At 44.1% G+C, this 22,295-nt stretch overlaps 1 protein-coding gene across 6 annotated transcripts in view; it reads left to right on the top strand.

Moving 5' to 3' along the window:
* The window catches only part of SRPK2 (SRSF protein kinase 2), a 142,274-nt gene extending 120,675 nt beyond the window's left edge, over positions 1 to 21,599 (top strand). For 3 of the 6 annotated variants that reach the window (XM_044280170.1, XM_044280168.1, XM_044280172.1), the window contains 5 exons: positions 7,143 to 7,243; positions 7,328 to 7,435; positions 8,725 to 8,794; positions 14,124 to 14,216; positions 20,789 to 21,599. In XM_044280170.1, the coding sequence (XP_044136105.1) occupies positions 7,143 to 7,243; positions 7,328 to 7,435; positions 8,725 to 8,794; positions 14,124 to 14,216; positions 20,789 to 20,973 (557 nt within the window). In that variant the 3' untranslated portion in view covers positions 20,974 to 21,599. Of the gene's footprint in view, positions 1 to 7,142; positions 7,244 to 7,327; positions 7,436 to 8,724; positions 8,795 to 14,123; positions 14,217 to 14,541; positions 14,635 to 20,788 lie in introns of all 6 variants that reach the window. The other 3 variants (XM_044280171.1, XM_044280169.1, XM_044280173.1) reach the window with 2 other exon arrangements.
* The last annotated feature ends 696 nt before the right edge of the window (positions 21,600 to 22,295 follow it).

Here is a 22,295-nt window from a genome sequence, read left to right as displayed (position 1 = left end):
GAAGTTTCCTAGTTAAATATAAGATCTTAGCAAGCGCCAACTGTATTATATCTGTGGTAGGAATATCCATTACACAACCCAAGAGCCCAACCCTGGGGACTTTTGGTGGCGTAACATCATAGCCGTCTTCCAGAAGAGTGTAAACTGCAGACCACAGACCTGTGAGAGCCGGACATGACCACAGCTTATGAGCTGTATCCGCCTCAAGATGGGTACATCTAGAACAGTGGTGGCGAATCTATGGCACGGGTGCCAGAGGTGGCACTCAGAGCCCTCTGTGGGCACCCGCTCCCTGGTATGGTGTACCAGTATGCCTTAGACTTTTCCTGCCATTCATCAGCGCAGGGCTCACTATGAACAGCACAGGCAGTGCACTGAATGTAGGCAGGCTATTACAGCTACATGATAAAGTACATGGAAGATATTCTATATTGGCATTCAGGTTAAAGTGCGTGTTGGCACTTTGAGATAAATGTGTTTTGGGTTGCAGTTTGGGCACTCTGTCTGTAAAAGGTTCGCCATAACTGATCTAGGACAACTAGCAGCCATTCGAATGCCCATTTTATATAGCAATAGAGGTGTCCTATACACCCTATGTAGTAAAAATATTTGTGACCTACACTGTGCCACCGATGAGGAGAGTGACTGAGTATAAGCTAGAACATTTTCCCACTGGGTGTTGGATAGGGGTCCAACATCTACTTCCCACTTATCCTTCAGCCCCTGTAAAGGGTCTCCAACACACTTTGGCAAGAGATCCCCATAAGTAAAGGAGATCAGCGTTTTAGATGTAAGGGCCAGAACTATCCTATGAAAAACCCCAGTACCAGAGATGGGTAAGTGTGACGTGCGCCCCTGAGAATTAATAGCATGCTGCAGAGTGTTCTAGTCCAAATTCAGTTTGTAAGATCTGAAAGGTTCACCCTGAATGTTACAGTAATGTGTCTACATTAGAGCTGCAGTAAACTATTATTTAAGAAATAGAGTATTCTATCGATTATTTTTTACGATTAATCGACTATTCTAATAAGAAAAAAATTGAATTAATAGACAGTTTTCCTTTATAAAAACTCATCAGACCACCTGCCATCAGTCCCCAACACCCTTTGTTCCCCCGTGCGATCAGCCCAAGTGCTTCAGTTCCCCCCAGTGCCATCAGCTCCACTATCCCCCAGTGCCTTCAGCTCCACTATCCCCCAGTGCCTTCAGCTCCACTATCCCCCAGTGCCTTCAGCTCCACTATCCCCCAGTGCCTTCAGCTCCACTATCCCCCAGTGCCTTCAGCTCCACTATCCCCCAGTGCCTTCAGCTCCACTATCCCCCAGTGCCTTCAGCTCCACTATCCCCCAGTGCCTTCAGCTCCACTATCCCCCAGTGCCTTCAGCTCCACTATCCCCCAGTGCCTTCAGCTCCACTATCCCCCAGTGCCTTCAGCTCCACTATCCCCCAGTGCCATCAGCTCCAGTGCCATCAGCTCCACTATCCCCCAGTGCCTTCAGCTCCACTATCCCCCAGTGCCATCAGCTCCAGTGCCATCAGCTCCACTATCCCCCAGTGCCTTCAGCTCCACTATCCCCCAGTGCCATCAGCTCCACTATCCCCAGTGCCATCAGCTCCACTATCCCCCAGTGCCATCAGCTCCACTATCCCCCAGTGCCATCAGCTCCACTATCCCCAGTGCCATCAGCTCCACTATCCCCCAGTGCCATCAGCTCCACTATCCCCCAGTGCCATCAGCTCCACTATCCCCCAGTGCCATCAGCTCCACTATCCCCCAGTGCCATCAGCTCCAGTGCCATCAGCTCCACTATCCCCCAGTGCCATCAGCTCCACTATCCCCCAGTGCCATCAGCTCCACTATCCCCAGTGCCATCAGCTCCACTATCCCCCAGTGCCATCAGCTCCACTATCCCCCAGTGCCATCAGCTCCACTATCCCCCAGTGCCATCAGCTCCACTATCCCCCAGTGCCATCAGCTCCACTATCCCCCAGTGCCATCAGCTCCACTATCCCCCAGTGCCATCAGCTCCACTATCCCCCAGTGCCATCAGCTCCACTATCCCCCAGTGCCTCAGCTCCACTATCCCCCAGTGCCATCAGCTCCACTATCCCCCAGTGCCATCAGCTCCACTATCCCCCAGTGCCATCAGCTCCACTATCCCCCAGTGCCATCAGCTCCACTATCCCCCAGTGCCATCAGCTCCACTATCCCCCAGTGCCATCAGCTCCACTATCCCCCAGTGCCATCAGCTCCACTATCCCCCAGTGCCATCAGCTCCACTATCCCCCAGTGCCATCAGCTCCACTATCCCCCAGTGCCTTCAGCTCCACTATCCCCCAGTGCCTTCAGCTCCACTATCCCCCAGTGCCTTCAGCTCCACTATCCCCCAGTGCCTTCAGCTCCACTATCCCCCAGTGCCTTCAGCTCCACTATCCCCAGTGCCATCAGCTCCACTATCCCCCAGTGCCATCAGCTCCACTATCCCCCAGTGCCATCAGCTCCACTATCCCCCAGTGCCATCAGCTCCACTATCCCCCAGTGCCATCAGCTCCACTATCCCCCAGTGCCATCAGCTCCACTATCCCCCAGTGCCATCAGCTCCACTATCCCCCAGTGCCATCAGCTCCACTATCCCCCAGTGCCATCAGCTCCACTATCCCCCAGTGCCATCAGCTCCACTATCCCCCAGTGCCATCAGCTCCACTATCCCCCAGTGCCATCAGCTCCACTATCCCCCAGTGCCATCAGCTCCACTATCCCCCAGTGCCATCAGCTCCACTATCCCCCAGTGCCATCAGCTCCACTATCCCCCAGTGCCATCAGCTCCACTATCCCCCAGTGCCTTCAGCTCCACTATCCCCCAGTGCCTTCAGCTCCACTATCCCCCAGTGCCTTCAGCTCCACTATCCCCCAGTGCCTTCAGCTCTTCCCCACCCCCAGTGCCATCAGCTTGCTTCTAGCTTGCCCCGTGTCGTCCTGACATCACACAGCATCGGGTCATATAGCTCTCTTACGTGCACTATGACCTGACAATGTGTCAGGAAGATTGCCAGTAAATTGCTGCACTGTCGGGTGACCACGGAGCGGTAAGTAATGCAAGCGCTTCACTCCCGCTCCGTGGTCACATGACAAAAACAAATCACATCGAGGATTTTTTGTGTAGAATTACTCGATTCAATCGAGTAATCGTTTCAGCCCTAGTCTACATTATAGCAGCTGGAGGCTTTTACATCGGCAGCGCATTTTCCCCTCTCTAGGAAAAATGTCAGCCGTATGTTTATTGCTCACGCTAATTAGAAGAGGGGGAAAAGGGAAATTTGGAAGTGCTGTGCGTATCATTATCCAACTAAAGTGAGCTTGGAATCTATGCGTATGTGAGCAATGGGAAACGTATGAATGGAGTTTTAATTGACAAGCAAACAATTTGGTCAGCGGATGATGACTACTTCCATCCTAGCTAAAACTAGCCCCTGCCTTCATAATTGAAGGGGTTACATGTGAAATCGCCAGAAACCTCACCACTCATTTACATTGCTGCTGCTATTGCAGCTAAGTCCAGACACAACCCATGGACAAAGACAAACTATGTTTTTTCTAATCTCATGTGCCATCGTTTTCCTAAGACATTCAGTTGGGGAAAAAACTTCTACTTTGAATAAGATTCTATTGGAAAATTCCACATTTCACCAAAGCAGGAGCAAAACCTTTATTTTAGTAAATTCCGTGTGTAATGAATACCACCCCTCGTGTCCGCTGACGTCAACCACGTCGAGCTCACGAGACCTGGTATGATCACAGGGTTTACCAAAAACGTGAAGTTACGCCCTCCAGAGGAGCACGTAAGGTCAGGCTGGTATAGTTTACACACACACCTCCTGTCCACGCGGGCACAGAGAGGCAACAAGCTGGAAGGGCCTTTTCACTGCCGCAGTGAAAACAGCCCACACTCAGCCCGGGTAACTGCCACCAGTTTCTCGTTTGATATAAACCCGGTCCGCTAACGGGATTATATAGGGTCAGAAACCAACCCACGGTAGCTTATAACTAGGCCAAAACACGGACGTGGGGATTCGTGATCGAGATACAAGATAGCACAAGATTAAATTATAGATTTAATCGCTATAAGAGCACACTAGATATAACACACTATACACAGACAATATATATACAGTGGTCTGAGGTTACAGATTACAGGGTATATGGTTACAATAGGATTAAGCAGGGTGAAAGTAAGTTACCAAGTATGATGAAAGTTCCTTGGCGATGTCCTGAACCGGAGGCCACACGAGGGGCTGTGATCTCCTGCTATTTCCTGGGTCCCTCTAAACACAGGTGTAGAATGTGATCCCTCTTTAGAGAAAAGACACCGCCTACTTGCTGGCACCAGGCTTTTAACCTGTAGCTGGTCCATCCCCTCCCTGCCCCAGGGAGGGGTTAACTCCCCCTCTTCTGGGCTGACGGTGAATGACCCACAAAACCCTTTAGGGGTCATAGCTCCAGACCAGAGAGTCACAGGGAGATGGTTCTGGGACTAATGGACCGGCCTGGGTTCCGGCTACAATTAGAGCCCAAACCTGGTACCGGTAGGTGGCTTCTATGGGTATCTCCCTACCCCGACTGGGTACGAGTAAAGTCGGGGTAGGGAGATATGGGTATCTCCCTACCCCGACTGGGTACGAGTAAACAAAGACCATGGGACCGTACCTCGTGGCCACCGGGACACAAATATGTATCCGGTTTGCGCCTGCGATGGCCAGGTGATTCATAATTCCTTATGAGAGGTAGGTGCCAATATGTCTAGGAAATCTCATTGATCCAGGCCAAAGCAGATACCCCCTGCTGGGGTTTTTTTCTGCAGATTCAGGTGGCTCCCAACTGCTGCACAGAGGTCTGAACTTCTCCTTGAAGCAGGGCCCTCCTGTGGAGTTCCTTACCTCTGCAATCTGTCAGCACATGGGGGGTGTAAACTTATTTTGCATGTACACAGAATTACAATCAGAGCTGGGGGCTTTGAAGCAGGGAAATCCTGTCAGCAAATGGGGGGGTGTGAGGACATGGCTGACAGTAAATATTAATCCATATTCCTCACACCGTGGTTGACTTTGATTTTCACTTGACTTATACCGGTGACACTCCCCCTGTCTTGTTACAATAGAGAAGACTGTGGAAGTGACTGCTAACCTACTATAAGCTGCCAGTTCAGTCTGTTGCTGTGAATTCATTTAATGAGGTTATGTTTGCTCTGCTTCCATGGAAGAGACTTCATGAAGGTAGTTTTTTGGACCAGCTTGCTGCTCTTGTAATTCTGCAAGGCAGGTATTTGCTTGCGTCTGCATCTCATAAAAGTGTGAAAGCTGGCTCCCCGAACAAAGTAATCACATTTCCAAATGTGTTATATGTTTATACTGGGACATAGTAAAACTGGTCTTGCGCCCTAGATAGCTGTTGGCTGAATGTGTGTTCAGCTGATGGATGTCTGTCCCAAGCCTCTTTCCCTCCATATGCATGCTTACTGGGCTTGAATGAGCGAGCATGTGTTCCGAATGGGAAGTGGAGGGTAGGCTGCTGCCAGACACCTTTTTGGCAGTGGTTGATCTCCCCAAAAACAAAAGGTTCTCTGTGTTGAAATCTGACAGCTCAATCCTTCTGTCATCCGACGTCTGCCATTAGATGGTCAGCAGGTCCCATCGAAATTACTGGGTTCTGATCTAATATGCATGGCCAACTTTAGGTTTAGGTATCGTAGTAAGAAGCAGCAGTTAGGCAGTATTAGGTTCTCTTCATTATCACACTGTAGTATTCACGAAGAACTACGACTGTTCCATAGGCATGGATTCCGGGACTTCCTTCATGTCACATGCTTGATACAGATAATTAAAAATTTCAGACAAACCCTCTTATTGCCTCAAATAACATTATATATCACCTCTTTCTCCTGTGTCGTTCTCAGCATCAATGGTCTGGTCCTCCTGCCACTGTTCGTTCTGCAACGGTGACTTTCCAATATCTCAGAGAACTATAAGAACAAGCTGTTCTTGAGATGTTGAGACGCCAGGACATAACACATTCAGTGTGTGTACATCCTATGTGTGTATATGGTGTGCAATATAGAACAAGGCCTCATGCACATGGGTTTGGGGCAACTCAAGTCTACCGTGTGGTTCCATGATATGCCCTCATGTTGCCTCAGTTTTGAAAAGAAAAATGTTTGTCTCTAAATAACAATATCTAACATATGGAAGCACATTTATGGTCCCATTGGATACGATGACTTGCCAAGATCCATAGAACACATATCTGGAGTATGTTCATGTGTATGAGCCTTCAGTGATGAAAAACCACAGTACATATACTCTTTTATCTTTATACCATTTTGACCATTCATATTTGAAACTAGAAATGGGGGCACATTTATTAAGACCATTGTTTAAGACTCCGGTCTTAATACCCGGCTAAACTGGCAGTGGACCTGCTGGAGTTATGAAAAGGCACCTGAATTTAAGAGTATTTCAGATTAATAAATGTGTTTTCAGTGTCAACTGTTACTTTTTAGTTTGCGTTCAACGTGTAATTTTCAAGGGATATTCCAGAGACCTAATATCGATGACCTACCCACAGGATAGGTCATCAGATCAGCGAGGGTCCAACATCCTGCACCCCCACTGATCAGTTGTTTTATTTCACAGTAGCTCCTGTATTGTCCATTGTGCAGTGGACTGGGTTTGTAGTTGCAGTGCTGCTACCACTGACTATACAGTGGATAGAGAATTGTAGTTACTGTGCTGACCTCCAATGCTGGAGCTACTCTGAAACAGCTGATGACTGCAGGGTTCAGAGACCTGGCGATCTGATAGTCCCATCAATATTAATATCATGGAATACCTCATGAAGTTAAACTATTTAACCCTACTCAAGTTGTGTGTGTACACACCAAACCGCCATAACATTGAAAATGTGCTTATTAAATATTATGTAGGCCCCTCTCGTGCCACCAAAACAGCTCTTGCAATTGGCATACTCCATATAGTACCATATGGAAGAGTATGGCCATTCATCAGCTTTAGTGTTAACCTCTATTGATAATGATATTCCTAATTATTCTCCAGTTTATATTTAATTTCTGATTACTTTTTTGTTGCAGATAAAATGCGTGCTGCAGATCTGCTGGTGAATCCACTGGATCCTAGAAATGCTGACAACATTAGGGTTAAAATTGCAGATCTTGGAAATGCTTGTTGGGTGGTATGTACAGTAATCATTATTACCTATGGATAGCCTGCATTTTCATGTATTACCTATCTATAAAGAGATATTTTCTTGATGCAGCACAAGCACTTCACTGAAGATATACAGACTAGACAGTATCGCTCCATAGAAGTTCTCATAGGAGCGGGCTACAGCACTCCTGCCGATATCTGGAGTACAGCTTGTATGGTAAGGGTTTATCTCCTCCACCCCCTCCTTGTATTCTATTCCTTTCTTAAAGGGGTTGTACGAGAGTTTGAGAAATGCAAAGAGAGGAGCACCAAATGTTCTAAAATAACACAAAAAATTAAAATAAAATTAGTACTTCTCTCTTTAAATCCCTGCCAACAGATAATGGCACATGACCGATGTGGCTTCAGTCGTAACATGCTGGATCATTGGAGGATTGAAGATTTGAGCATAGTTTTTTTGGAAATGAATAACTTGGGTTTATATATAGCAGTTTAAAGGGAACCTGTCACCTGGATTTTGGGTATAGAGCTGAGGACATGGGTTGCTAGATGGCCGCTAGCACATCCGCAATACCCAGTCCCCATAGCTCTGTGTGCTTTTATTGTGTAGAAAAAAAAACAACGATTTGATACATATGCAAATTAACCTGAGATGAGTCAGAGCTTGAAAATATTACTTCTCTGGTCACACAAATAAGATCTGACTCTTTTATGTTAATTTGCATAAAAGGCGGGAAGTACAAAAATGCATAATACTTATTGAATTCGTCTGCAAATGAAATTAAAAGTGTAATTTATATGTGTAGGGTAACACAATGAACATTTAGAAACGCTCAGTGAGGGTAGCATAGTAGAGGTGACAGGTTCCCTTTAAATTCTGCAAATTGCTGTTCTCCTGGGTGTTTGCATTATGCACAACAGCAGCTTGAAAAATTCAAAATGAGTGGTCAGGGAAAGTTCTGTATAGATTAGTGGATACCTAGACCTCTGGTGTAGCAGCGCTACAGACCACCTGATGTGACGTGTGCCATAAAAGTGAAGGTAAAAGTATTTGAAGGAACAATCACTTTAATAACGCTCCATATTATTTTATAACTGTTCTGTTATTTGATTAAAAGGGGTTAAAGTGGTGTCATAAGTGCTTTGCATTGCTAGGCTCTTGGGTTCAAATCCAACCAAGAACCACATCTGCATGGAGTTTGTATGTTCTCCCCATGATTACGTGGGTTTCCTCCAGGTACTCCAGTTTCCTCCCACACGCCAAAGACATACTGATAGGGAATTTAGACTTCCCGGATGGCGGTGAACACAGACGCAGCGGCCTGGAGCTCTCAAGGCCGAGCTATTGAGCAAAGTTTTGTTGTCTAACTGCAATGACTAATAAAGTTTCAGTTTTTCTTTCTTTCTTTTCTGTCAAGAGTTTTATTATAGGAAAAAAAAATAAACGCTTCATACATTTGGCTTTTACTTTTATTACATTACTTTTTTTGTTTTTCCTCCATTTAGGCATTTGAACTAGCAACTGGAGACTATTTATTTGAACCACATTCCGGAGAAGACTACTCCAGAGATGAAGGTGCGTACTATACTTATAGTGAGGAACTCCTATCCTTTATAAATCTATCTATTTTGGTGATGGAAATAATCTTCCTTTCAAGAATACAATATTTACTAACTTTTGCTGAAAAACATGAAAATCAGGTAGCCTCAATCCTTGTCTCCATATTCTGTAGGTACAAGATAAATATTTTAGCTCAAACTAATTATTAAAATGAGGTGACTATATTTAACTGTCACGCTTCGGTGTGGGAGGATTACACCATGCTGAGCATAAGAGGGGAGGGGGGAACAGCAGGGGTCAAGTCCTGGGAAAAAAAGTGTGGGAACTCACCCAAGATTCACTGCAACCCCCCCCCCCCCCCCCCCCCCTCCAAAAAATAAAAAAGCACAGAAAATCTAGCATGCTGTAATTTTTGTAAAAAAAAAAAAAAAAAAAAACACTTTTAGAAAAGTTTGTCCTGGGATTCGATCTCATGACCGCTACACATCAGAGGCAAGGCATATGCCCTCACAGCTATGAAAGCTGTCTAGATAGTTACTTAAAAAAAAAAAAAAATAAGACTTCTACTGTAGGTAACTTTGTCCACTGTGTATGGATGTAGCAGAGCTGGGTGTGTTGGGGCAGCTGTCATGTGTATGGTTGTACACTAGGTATCAGTAAACTAGGTATCAGTAGAAGTCTTATAAAAAAAAAAAAATAACACTTTTAGAAAAGTTTTTATCCTGGGATTCGAACTCATAACCTCTACACATCAGAGGCAAGGCATTTACCCTCACAGCCATAAAAGCTGTCTAGCTAGATGCTAAAAAAAAAAAAATAAGACTTCTACTTATACCTAGTGTACTGATACCTAGTGTACAACTATATACATGACAGCTGCCCCAACACACCCAGCTCTGCTACATCCATACACAGTGGGCAGCTGTTATGTGTATGGTTGTACACTAGGTATCAGTACACTAGGTATAAGTAGAAGTCTTATATTTATTTTTTTAAGCAACTACCTAGACAGCTTTCATGGCTGAGGGTAAATGCCTTCCTCTGATGTGTAGAGGTCGTGAGTTCGAATCCCAGGACAAACTTTTAGAAAGACATTCTAAATGATCTCAGCTGCGAACGCTCTGCCCGAAGTGACTGAACAGCGTATCTGGCCGACAGAAGAAGTGAAGGAGATGATGTCAGTAGGGGGCGGGGCGCGATGAGAGGAGTCGCAGGCAGCAGCACCGCACAGTCAGCTTCCTCTCAACTGAAGCCGCTCCTCCTCCCTTAGCCTGCCCTGCACAGTGCGCTCCGTCTCCCCCTGTGAATCTGATTCTGATTCAGCCGCGTTCTCCTGGCTTGAGGCTGAAAGGGAACGGCGTTCCTGCAATGAAAAAAGTGCAGGAACGCCGTTCCCACGCGTTCCCCCTCCACTCGACCCCTGGGGAACAGGGAATCAGGCCTGAGTACTAGGGAAGGAAGAAGGACACCTCCTAGTAAAACCCTAGCCAAGATCCAGAGTGACTACCAGTATGAACAGACCCCAGAGATAGGTGTGTTCATATACTGGAATACCTAGAGTCCTATCTAGCCCTATAGGACCCTGGTACTAATGACAGGGACGAGACTGCCTGTTTCTCCAAATGGAAGGACGAACAGGAGTCTCCTTCAGGCCTAATATAAACAATAGGGAAAATGCAACACACAGAACCTAAACAAAATACAAAAGGGAAAGGAAAGACTTAACTTTAAAGGCACTATGGAAGCACCAGGAACTCCGCCAAGATCCACACACCAGCAATCCACAACTGAACCTGAAACTATAAACCGCACAGCATTGTGGGAGAAGCAACAATAAATAAGGAAGGTTAAATGACCACATTAGCAACACCTGAGGCAAGGGGTGTGGCCATTACCAAAAACAACACAGACTCCTATTGATCCACAGAGAAAACCTGTCAGATCAAACCACGTGTCTCCAGTCTCACCGATTTCCTGCCACCTGTTGCGGGAACGTCCGTGACATTAACGCGATTGAGGTAAACATTATTAAAGCGGGTTTCCGGTTTAAAAAACTGTTTTAGTTGGCTTAGGCTACTTTCACGCTGGCGTTTTGGCTTTCCGTTTGTGAGATCCATTCAGGGCTCTCACAAGCGGTCCAAAACGGATCAGTTTTGTCCTAATGCATTCTGAATGGAAAAGGATCCGCTCGGAATGCATCCGTTCCGCCTCCATTCCGCTTTGGAGGCAGACGCCAAAACGCTGCAGCAAGTTGGTGTCTGTCTGACAAAACTGAGCCAAACGGATCCGTCCTGTTTTCTATGACACAATTTGGCACAATAGAAAACTGATCCATCCTCCATTGACTTTCAGTGGTGTTCAAGACGGATCTGTCTTGGCTATGTTACAGATAATACAAACGGATCCATTCTGAACAGATGCAGACGGTTGTATTATCTGAACGGATCTGTCTGTGCAGATCCAAAACACGAGTGTGAAAGTAGCCTTAAATGTAATGTAAGTATTAAATGTAGATGGCAGATGCGCCATTCTTGTCCTCAGCACAGCCTGAACCCCTCCTCCTTCTTAAATCCTCAGTTTGGAGGAGAAAATAGGAGGTTCATGTATTCATGATGGCACACTGACCACTGGGGTTGTGTTTATCCTAATGACATAGAGAAGTGTTCCTCACCTCCTGGACACCCCTGCCAGTTAGTACTGAGCAGGTGATATAATTTGTGTCAGTACATTAGGACTTACCACAGGTATTCATTCTGTGGGATATTCTCAAATCCTGGCCGGCAGGTGGGCCCTGAGGACTGGATTTGAGGAATACTAACTTGGGCCACAGATGGTTGTTACCACTGACCACCAATGACCTCTGGTACTGGCGTGGTCATGTGAGCTGTGGTGAAAGTAGCAGAGCTGTAGATTTAATTGCGGGAGCAGGCATTACAATAATTGATAAATTTCTCCACTATTGTAAATGTCACTTGTCAACACAAATGCCTCTGTAGTCAGTGCCATCTTGACTGGCTTAATGTGTTGGCTGGAAAAAAACAAAAAAAAAACATTTCAGTAATACAGCAAATCATGTTAAAGTGGCCTCCTGACACAACTAGAGTTGGCACACCTACTCTGCATGGTATCTTATTAGTCACATAGTCTATTAAAGAGGACGTGTCCCCACTCCTGACATGTCTGTTTTAGTAACTACCTGCATTCTCCATGTAATAACAGAAGCATCTACTCTTATGACTGTGTTGTGCTATTCCTCTATCATTATTATTATTACTACTTGATGTTTATGAATCAATTGCCAGTAGTCCGCAATAAACATTCATCTGGGTGTTACCATTTGGGGGTGTGACACTGACAGCATTGATTTCATAGTATTAAACTGTGCAGGGACTCTCCCCCAGTTGTATCTTTATTGCAGACTTTTGGCAGGTCATTCATAAACTTGTAGAAGCAATAACAGCGGGATGCCACAACATAGTCACATGAATAAATGCTCCAAGTAGTTACTAAAACAGACATGTCATAGGGACGAATCCTCTTTGAGTGATCAAGCCACATTTTACAGGACACATGGTGCGGTCAGACCCATTTACTGTGTTTATGAGGAAAGAGAAGCTACATTTTATATATGTTTGTTTCTGTGTAATTGTTTAAATGTGTTTATTTCTTCTCATAATCAAGAGTGAAGTGGATGGAAATTGTTCAGCAAGCTCATATTATTTCATAGTGTCACTCAGACGACATTAAAATCTTGTGTAAGACATGCATTGGTTTGAAAGGTTTTGCTTGAGCTGCAATAATAGTATGTAGTCTACGGAAAGCAGGCAATGACTTATTTCTAGGTGTGATTTGCCAGCCTTTCATTAGGAGTAGGCAGTCTGTTTTATATGCTTCATTACTGTCAGTCTGCATGAAGCTTTTTACCTTAACTGACAAGTTTTATAGATGACATTGATGCATATATATTGAGGGGAGCTTGACTTGGCAGCATGTAGATGAGCAGCGCCTGTTAGGAGCTCTGCTCTACCTAACCTCACTTTACCCAACTTTTTCTCTACCCACATTATGGGCAGAATCCACAAACGACGTAGGAAAAAGCCAATGATCCTCTTTCCAGATACGATTGAAGACATATTTTTATTGTTACTGCAATGTTTGGCTGGAAGACAATTCTGGCACCATTTCAGCTCCTCCTGCACCTATGGCTTCATTCTGCTTCAAAAAGAGCAGCAACCCCCTACCTGACTGCCCTGACGAGGGCAGATAAATGGTCCACTGCAAACTAGTCCTCTGATGATATCTCAGGTTCCTTTTCTAAGCCGTCTGTTCTGCCAAATGGTGCAGAATTCATAATGTCTCCCTTCTCAGACTGAGACCCAGATCCTAATCAGTCCATTGTGCTGGAGGACCCATTGTGGGCAAACATGGATGCAGCAACATGCAGGCTACCGTTACCGTAGGGTGTGTTTTGTCTTATGGCCGAATGCTCTTCTGGCCTTTGACTTCCCTCCTGCATTCCTCAGAGGCATGTTCACTTCTTACCTCAAAGTAAGCCAGCCAATAGTTGGTGGAAAATTAGACTAAACCTTCTAAATCTGCACCAAATTTATCACCCAACATCGGTCACCATGATAAATCTTACAGATTTTTCCTTAGACAGGATTAGTAAATCTACCCAACATGTGCATTCATTTTATATGTATTTTATGTATGAAATGTTGGGTTTGCTCTGTTTGTGAGTTTGGATAAGCATTGCTAATGCAGGTTGACAGAAGATGTCTTTGAGCAGCTCTTCACTATGGTTTGGTGAAAGAAGCTGGATTCTTTTCAGTAACGCCCTAAATAAAAATAAAATAAAAAAAACGATAACGCAATAAGGAGCTAGAAGCCCAATAATTAGAAAATGGTTAGTGGATAGATACTGAAGAAGACTGGCACTGACCATTATGTATTCAAGCAAAAGCACATCACGCCTATAGAAAGTTCAGCTCATAGTTCTAATTGTATTTTCTTCATAGCATTAGGAAACCATGTTAAGGTTGGTGGTTACAGAACATATTAAAGGACTCATTTTCCTAACTGGCATAGCAAGGCTTTTCTATTTTCCGCCTGTGAACCTCTTCATCCCCATGCTTTATTGCTTGGTTGATTTATTCTGCACATGAACACTAGTCATATATACTACTAATGGTGTCGCTGATCTGCATGATTTTGCCACATAATTGGTTTTGAGGTTTTTGTTTTTTTTTCTTTTGTAATTAATTCTATTTCCCTCCCCTTTATTTTTCATTCTGTTCTTTTTTTTTTTCTCACTCCTTCACTCCTCTTTTTCTCTCCTTCATAGACCATATAGCACACATCATTGAGCTTCTAGGCAATATCCCAAGACACTTTGCTCTGTCTGGAAAATATTCTCGGGAATTCTTCAATCGCAGAGGTAGTACCTCTTCCTTACAGAAGGCACTGTGATGCAGACAGAATTAAATCTTCGCTGCTTTTTCTTTGATATGCAAGAGATCTCTAGGCGTTATTGAACGGGTACATTATATCTGGTGGCCCACCAACTACAGACTCAGACGTTTGAGTTCCTAAGCGTAACTAAATGTTCTCACTGCAGATCATGTGGCGGCTCCTCTGATGCGAACCTGTGATCTGACCGCATGCAGATTGATTCTGTCTGTGCCGGGCCTGACTTGTAAATGTATGAAATGTACTGATAAGTTGTATGTTTCTGTTTTGCTGGCAATGTTCTTCAAATACAGATCACATAGCATTGATCACTGAACTGCTGGGAAAAATCCCTCGAAAATTTGCTATGTTGGGGAAATATTCCAAGGATTTTTTCACCAAAAAAGGTAACTGTGTTTTACACCACCGAGCAGTGTGTAAATGAATATATCCTGAATCATATGGTAATCTACATGTTATCCACTTTGCCTTGTGTATCACTCAGATTGCATACTATAAACATCACATTATAGTGAGATTGTACATGATTTCTCTTTAATTAAAATGTACATTGCCTGATAGATGAGCAGTTACATTCTTAAGGTTTCATGCAGAACAATAGCATTCTGCTATAGTAAAATGCAGATTAGCAGATCGCTAACTATGAAACTGGCTGACCTGTTACATGTGCACTTGGCAGCTGAAGGTATCTGTGTTGGTCCCATGTTCATATTTGCCTGCATTGCTACGAAAAATTTAGTTTTAATATATGCAAATGAGCTGTAAATGTTATCATGCATGGCCCTGTCAATCAAACTGTGGAGGGAGTGGCAGTTGCAGAGAGAGCAGAACCTCTAGGTGTAATGGTAACGCCCCTGTTGCACCTAAAGGCTCATTTGCATATATTAAAACTTCATTTTTCTCAGTAATGCAGGCATATATGAGCATGGGACCAACAGAGATGTCTTCAGCTGCCAAGCACACATGCAACAGATCAGCCAGTTTCATAGTTGGAGATCTGCTGACAGATGTCATTCAAGTGAACAGAGCTTAACTGTGCCCAGGCCAGTTGATACTAGTCGTGATGTCACTGGGCCTGCGGTAAACAGTGAGAAGGCTGCGGCGCTGCTGGAGCGCCGCAGCCTTATCAAACAGCTGATCGGCGGGGGCCAGAGGATAGCTCATCAGTTTAAACAAACTGCAGAACCCCTTTAAATTCCAGTTTGTTTAGAGTAATGAAATTATGTCCATTGCCCTATACATATAGTCATGGCTGTAAATGTTGGAATGTTGGCAACCCTGAAATTTTTCAAGAAAATGAAGTATTTGTCACAGAAAAGTATTGCAGTAACACACATTTTGCTGTACACGTGTTTATTCCCTTTGTGTGTATTGGAAAAAAAGCTAATTGGACATAATGTCACACCAAACTCCAAAAATGGGCTGGACAAAATTATTGGCACCCTTTCAAAATTGTGGATAAATAAGGGCTCTTTCACACTTTGGTTGTTCTGTTCCGGCATAGAGTTCCGTCGTCCGTGCTCTATGCCGGAAGAATCCTGATCAGGATTATCCCCATGCATTATGAATGGAGAGAAATCCGTTCAGGATGCATCAGGATGTCTTCAGTTCCGGACCGGAACGTTTTTTGGCCGGAGAAAATACCACAGCATGCTGCGCTTTTTGCTCCGGCCAAAAATCCTGAACACTTGCCGCAAGGCCGGATCTGGAATTAATGCCCATTGAAAGGCATTAATCCGGATCCGGCCTTAAGCTAAATGTCGTTTCGGCGCATTACCGGATCCGATGTTTAGCGTCCTGGCAGCCATGGTAACCATTCAGAAAAAGCTAAAGTCCTGTTTGCCATGGAAAAGTGTAGTGGGGAGCAGTATACTTACCGTCCGTGCGGCTCCCGGGGCGCTCTAGAGTGACGTCAGGGCGCCCCACGCGCATGGATGACGTGATCGCATGGACACGTCATCCATGCGCATGGGGCGCTCTGACGTCATTCTGGAGCACCCCGGGAGCCGCACGGACGGTAAGTATACTGCTCCCCCGCTCCCCACTACTACTATGGCAACCAGGACTTTAATAGCATCCTGGCTGCCATAGTAACACTGAACGCATTTTGAAGACTGATCTGTCTTCAAATGCTTTCAGTTCACTTGCGTTTTTCCGGATCCGGCGTGTAATTCCGGCAAATGGAGTACACGACGGATCCGGACCACGCAAGTGTGAAAGAGCCCTAAGATTGTTTCAAGCATGTGATGCTCCTTTAAACTCACCTGGGGCAAGTAACAGATGTGGGCAATATAAAAATCGCACATGAAAGCAGATAAAAAAGAGAGAAGTTCACTTAGTCTTTGCATTGTGTGCCACACTAAGCATGGACAGCAGAAGGAGGAGAAGAGAACTGTCTGAGGACTTGAGAACCAAAATTGTGGAAACATATCAACAATCTGAAGGTCACAAGTCCATCTCCAGAGATCTAGATTTGCCTTTGTCCACAGTGGGCAACATTATCAAGAAGTTGACACTGTAGCTAATCTCCCTGGACTTGGACGGAAGAGAAAAATTGATGAAAGGTGTCAATGCAGGATAGTCCGGATGGTGGATAAGCAGCCCCAAACAAGTTCCAAAGATATTTAAGCTGTCCCGCAGGCTCAGGGAGCATCAGTGTCAGCACGAACTAATCGTCGATATTTAAATGAAATGAAACGCTAGGAAGCGACTGATTTCAGAATTGGCTTTTTTTCCTTCCTTTTTTGGTTTTGTTCCAATACACACAAAGGGAATAAACGTGTATAGCAAAACATGTGTTGCTGCAATACTTTTCAGTGAAAAATATTTAATTTTCTTGAAAAATTTCAGGGGTGCCAACATTTACGGCCATGACTGTAGATCACTATATTACAATTCAGGGCTGTCACTTGCAGGCCTGAATTGTAATATACAAGTAATAAGCCTAGAAGCCTGTTAAGGCTCTGGCTTCTTACTTTCATGTAACACCTTTCCTGATCTCCGCCCGGCGTTCAAGCACACACTTCCGCCTCTCAGATGCTTTGTTCACAGTTGATCTGAGGGGGTTAAATATCTGAAATCAGCATTACCACTGATCATGAACATTAGCCCCAGGTGTCTGCTGTGTGAAACGGCAGTCACCTGGTTGCTATGGCACTCGCTTCACTTGGAGTGGGTGCCATCTTTAAAGGGGTTGTCTGAGATAATTAAAACTGTGAGAAGCCCTGCAATAGCCTGAAATAGAAAATCATCTTGTACTCACCCCTTCCCCCAGTGCTGTTCGCTTCAGTACTGGTTCAGTCCTCCTGCCGCTGCTTGTTTACAAACAGTAGCGGGCACGTTCCGGAATACTGCAAGTGACTGCTGCAGCCAATGATTGTCCTCAGAGGTCAACACTTTAGACAGTGAGTGGCTGTGGCTGTGATGTTCCGTGCACTGGCATGTCACTGGAGAAAGGGGCGATTATACAATTTTCTTTCATTTAAGCTGTAACAGGGCTTGTGTGAGATTTATAAATATCTTGGTCAACCCCTTTAACTCTAGGAGTGTCCTGTTTTTTGTTTTTTCATAACGTGACAGATCAGAGCGGAAAACTAAACAGTGATGTGAACGTGGCCTTAAAGATTTGTATATACAGCGGGTGAAATAAGTATTGAACACCTCACCAATTTTCTAAGTAAATATATTTTGAAAGGTGCTATTGACATGAAATTCTCACCATCCAATCCACACAGGCAAAGAAATCAAACCATAGATGTCCATAAGTTAAGTTATGTGTAATAATGAGAAATGACACAGGGAAAAAGTATTGAACACCTGAAAGAAAGAGAGGTGCAAAAAGCCATGGAAAGTCATGACACCAGCTGAAATCTATCAGTAATTAGAAAGCAATCCCGCTACTTATTGAAAAGTTATTAGCTTTTTCAACTGATGGCCTATAAATAGGTGTCTCATTACGAAGGTGCCACACAAGAAACATCTCACGATGGGTAAAACCAATGAAGACCTTCGCAACCTTATTGTTGCAAAATATACTGATGGCATTGGTTACAGAAGAATTTCTAAACTACTGAAGGCTCCAGTGAGCACTGTTGGGGCCATAATCCAAAATTAGAAAGAACATAATTTCGCCCTTGACCGACGGCGACCAGATGCTCCCTGCAAGATTTGAGGCAGAGGAAAGGAAAGAATTATCAGAAGAATTGTTTGTAACAGCGGCTGCTGTGCACCACTGTTCCACTGCTTACCGCCGCAGTCCCGGGCGCCGTTTTTAGCTGTGATCTGCGGCCAGTGCTTCCCCATTCACTGCAGTCCTGGGCTCTGTCTGTGTAGGTACTGTTGTTCTGGTATCCGCTCCACAGTTTCCTCTCGGCCCTGGCCACCGCATGCTTGCTGTTTGTTTCCTGCAACACTTCCTTAAGGGCCGGCGTGCGTCACTTCCTGGGCTTTATGGGTTAGGTCATGTGACCTCACTGACCAATCCTAGCCCTCCTGCACATATATAAGTGGCTCAGCCCCATTCCCAGATGCCTCAGTGTCAAGGTCATTGTGTCCTGCTAAGGTTCCTGATATCCACTTGTGTTCCTGACTCATACTTGTGTTCCTGGATTCTGCTACCAGTTTGATCCCTGCCTGCTTGCCTTGACTCTCCTGTTGTCGATTCGGATTGCCTGACCTGTACTTGTGCTGCTCCAGCCCTGACATTTTGCCTGTCTGACTTCGCCTCGGCCTCATCCTTATGTCCTGCACTGTTGCTCCTGGTAACCACTCAGCCTGCTGACAACGCCTGTATCTCTGGTACCTTTCTCAGGTACCTCCTGGTCCGCCTAGTTGCCTTTCCTCCTCAAGAAGTAGCGACCTGGTGTTCCCCTCGGGAAAGTCTATGAAGATCGAGGCGTTCACTTAGACAACGCCCTTAGAGGAGGTAGGACGGGTGGCACAGTGGGTTCACACCCGCTGGTTCGTGACATTGTCCAAGAGCCAAGGACCACGTGTGGAGAGCTACAGAAAAACCTGGAATCAGCAGGTACAATTGTTTCAAAGAAAACAATAAGTAATGCACTCAACCTTCAAGGCCTGTATGCATGCTTACCATACAAGACTCCATTGAACATACATTGAAGCACGCTTAAAGTTTGCTCAACAACATTTAGACAAGCCCGTGAAATGCTGGAAGAATATAGCCTGGTCAGATGAGACCATAATTGAACTCTTTGGGTGCCATAATACACACATTTTTTTGGAGGCCAAAAGGCACTGCATTTCACCCCAAAAACACCATACCAACAGTGAAGTTTAGAAGTGGGAACATCATGGTACGGGGCTGTTTTTCAGCATAGGGCACTGACAAACTTCATATAATTGAAGGAAGGATGAATTGTCAAATGTACCAAGACATTCTTGACAAAAATCTGCTGTCATCCTACTTTTTCCTTGTGTCATTTCTCATTATTACACATAACTTAATTTATGGACATCTATGGTTTAATTTCTTTGCCTGTGTGGATTGGATGGGTTGTTACCGACATCTAGTGAGAATTTCATGTCAATAGCACCTTTAGAAATATATTTACTTGTTTCACCCACTGTATCTAATACTCTCTAATAGAACTTTTAAGTAACCTTCATTATTTTCCAAAAATAGCATTTTCTACTGTGACCCTGTAAAGTAATGTCCTAAACATTCTGTGCTTTAAAGGGGTTGTATCACCTTAGCAAATAGCATTTATTATGTAGAGAAAGTTAATACAAGCCACTTACCAATGTACTGTTATTATCCATATTGCTTCCTTTGCTGGCTGGATTCATAGTCCCATCACATTATATACTGCTTTTTTCCATGGTTACTACCACCCTGCAATTCATCAGCGGTGTCAGTACTTGCACACTTTAGGAAAAAAGCACCAGCTTATGGGCGCTTCCAGGTTCCTAACCACCAGAGAGGCCAGCGCTTTTGCCTGCAATGTGTAAGCACGGCCACTGCTGATGGGATGCAGGGTGGTCGTGACTATGGAAACAAGCAGTGTATAATGTAATGGAAAATGAATCCATCCAGCAAAGGAAGCAATATGAACAATCACAATACATTAGTAAGTATTGGCATTTTCCATGTAGAGAAAGCTATTTGCTGAAGTGAGACAACCCCTTTTAGCCTCATTCACATTGTTTTGGTCAGTGATTGTGAGTCAAAACCAGAGATAAGGTATACGGGAAAGAGCTGCACCTGTTCTGTGTTTACAGACGCACCTGTTTTGGGCTCAAAATCACTGACCGAACACTGACATGTGACTGAGTTTTTTATTTTTTATTTCATATGTCCTGAATTGTCACCCATCCAAATTTATATATATATTTTTTAATATATACAGCCTGACATAAAGTAAAAGTATCAAGCTTAGTTTATATTGTACTTGCTAGCAATAAATGAAGAGTAAGCTGTTTCATAATAGAGAATGGTGTTGATGATTTGTCCTGATTTTGTGAGATGGTACCCTGCTACATCTCTATCAGTTTACTAAAAATGTGTTTCAAATAATGTAGGAGAGCTTCGACACATCACTAAACTAAAGCCGTGGAGTCTCTTTGATGTTCTGGTGGAGAAGTACGGGTGGCCTCATGAAGATGCTGCGCAGTTTACAGATTTTCTCACTCCTATGCTGGAAATGGTCCCAGAGAAACGTGCATCTGCTGGCGAGTGCTTGAGACATCCCTGGTTAAGTTCTTAGAAGTTGTTTTGGTCTTCAGAGTTGCTCCTTTGGATCTAACCGCTGACTTTCACAGTATCTATAAAAGGATTTTGAGTGATCTGGCTGTGGCCTGACACTTTCTTTTTGAAGTACTGTACTTTGTTTCTGTTTTGTTTTCCTTTGCTTGGTGTGCGCTGTGGTCATTGGAAAAAATAGCCTCTATGTCTTCAGCTGTAAGCTTTACTGGCCCACTTTTTTCTGGGGATGGGGGACTGGGGAGAAAAAAAGACTAAGAAAAAACACAAAATCTGGTCTTGTTTTTCATGTTACGTGGCATTCAGATGTCCAATTTTTTGAACAAGGAGTACATTTTTTCCATGTGTCTGGCAGATTTTGTAACTATTTATGAAGATAGGTTTTAGCTGATGTTGGGTAAATCCAAGCTTTTGAAAGACAAACAAGGTCTAATACAAGGCCCTGTACACTTTTTACCTTAACCAAGGGATTATCATTCTTGTACTATAGTGTATGTACATTCACTTTGTAAATGTTTATTTTCATTAACACCCTTGCTTTGCGATCGAGGGCTGCGTTCTGTTCTCTGCCCATCTAGCAATGAAGGGTTACTTTACAGGTAGGGGGATTACAGGTCCAAAGCAGATTAGTCTCCTCAACACAATTTTATCTGCTTTTCTAGAAGGTGTTTAAACATCTCCTGAGTTTTGGTAAATGAAGCTGCTCCACTTTTTTTTTTTTTTTTTTTTTTTTTTTTTTAAAACAATGACCCCAAGTGGCACTTTAGGGGGAGTTGACTTCAATGTAGTTAAATCAGTGTATGCACATTGTAACATTCATAATGTTTTGTAGGTATTAAAATTGCTGCAGCAACATTTCATCTTTGCAGGTGAGGCCAAGCCCATCTTTGTATACTTTCAGCTACCTCCTCTTTTGCAAAATACATTAGTCTGTACACTCACAACAGACCATTTGCATTGTATGCCCAATGAACTTGCCCAGATTGGTCTCTTTTGGCACAGAGCCTGAACTTGCCCAGATTGGTCTTTTTTGCACAGAGCACTGGAGTACATAGAGAAGATACACTTCTATGAAATGATGCTCCTCCAACCAGAGTATTTCTGTTTTATCCCTTTGCCTTTTGGGGGGAGAAGTAAAATCCTATGTAGAAAACATATTGTATATCCTTTTGTTGAGGGGAATTGTGAAAAGAACTAGTTTAATAAAGTGGTGTTCAAGCCAAGGTAAGTTTGAAGAGCTACTAGGGGCAGTAGGGTATTTAAAAAAGGAAATTGTGTAACTACTAGGATTTTGGATCTTGGGTAGAACAGATTCTCAACTTTTCC

The sequence above is a fragment of the Bufo gargarizans genome, chromosome 2 (genome assembly GCF_014858855.1).
Source record: "Bufo gargarizans isolate SCDJY-AF-19 chromosome 2, ASM1485885v1, whole genome shotgun sequence".
In the NCBI taxonomy this organism is placed as follows: domain Eukaryota; kingdom Metazoa; phylum Chordata; class Amphibia; order Anura; family Bufonidae; genus Bufo; species Bufo gargarizans.
This window is presented reverse-complemented; position numbering and strand designations above follow the sequence as displayed.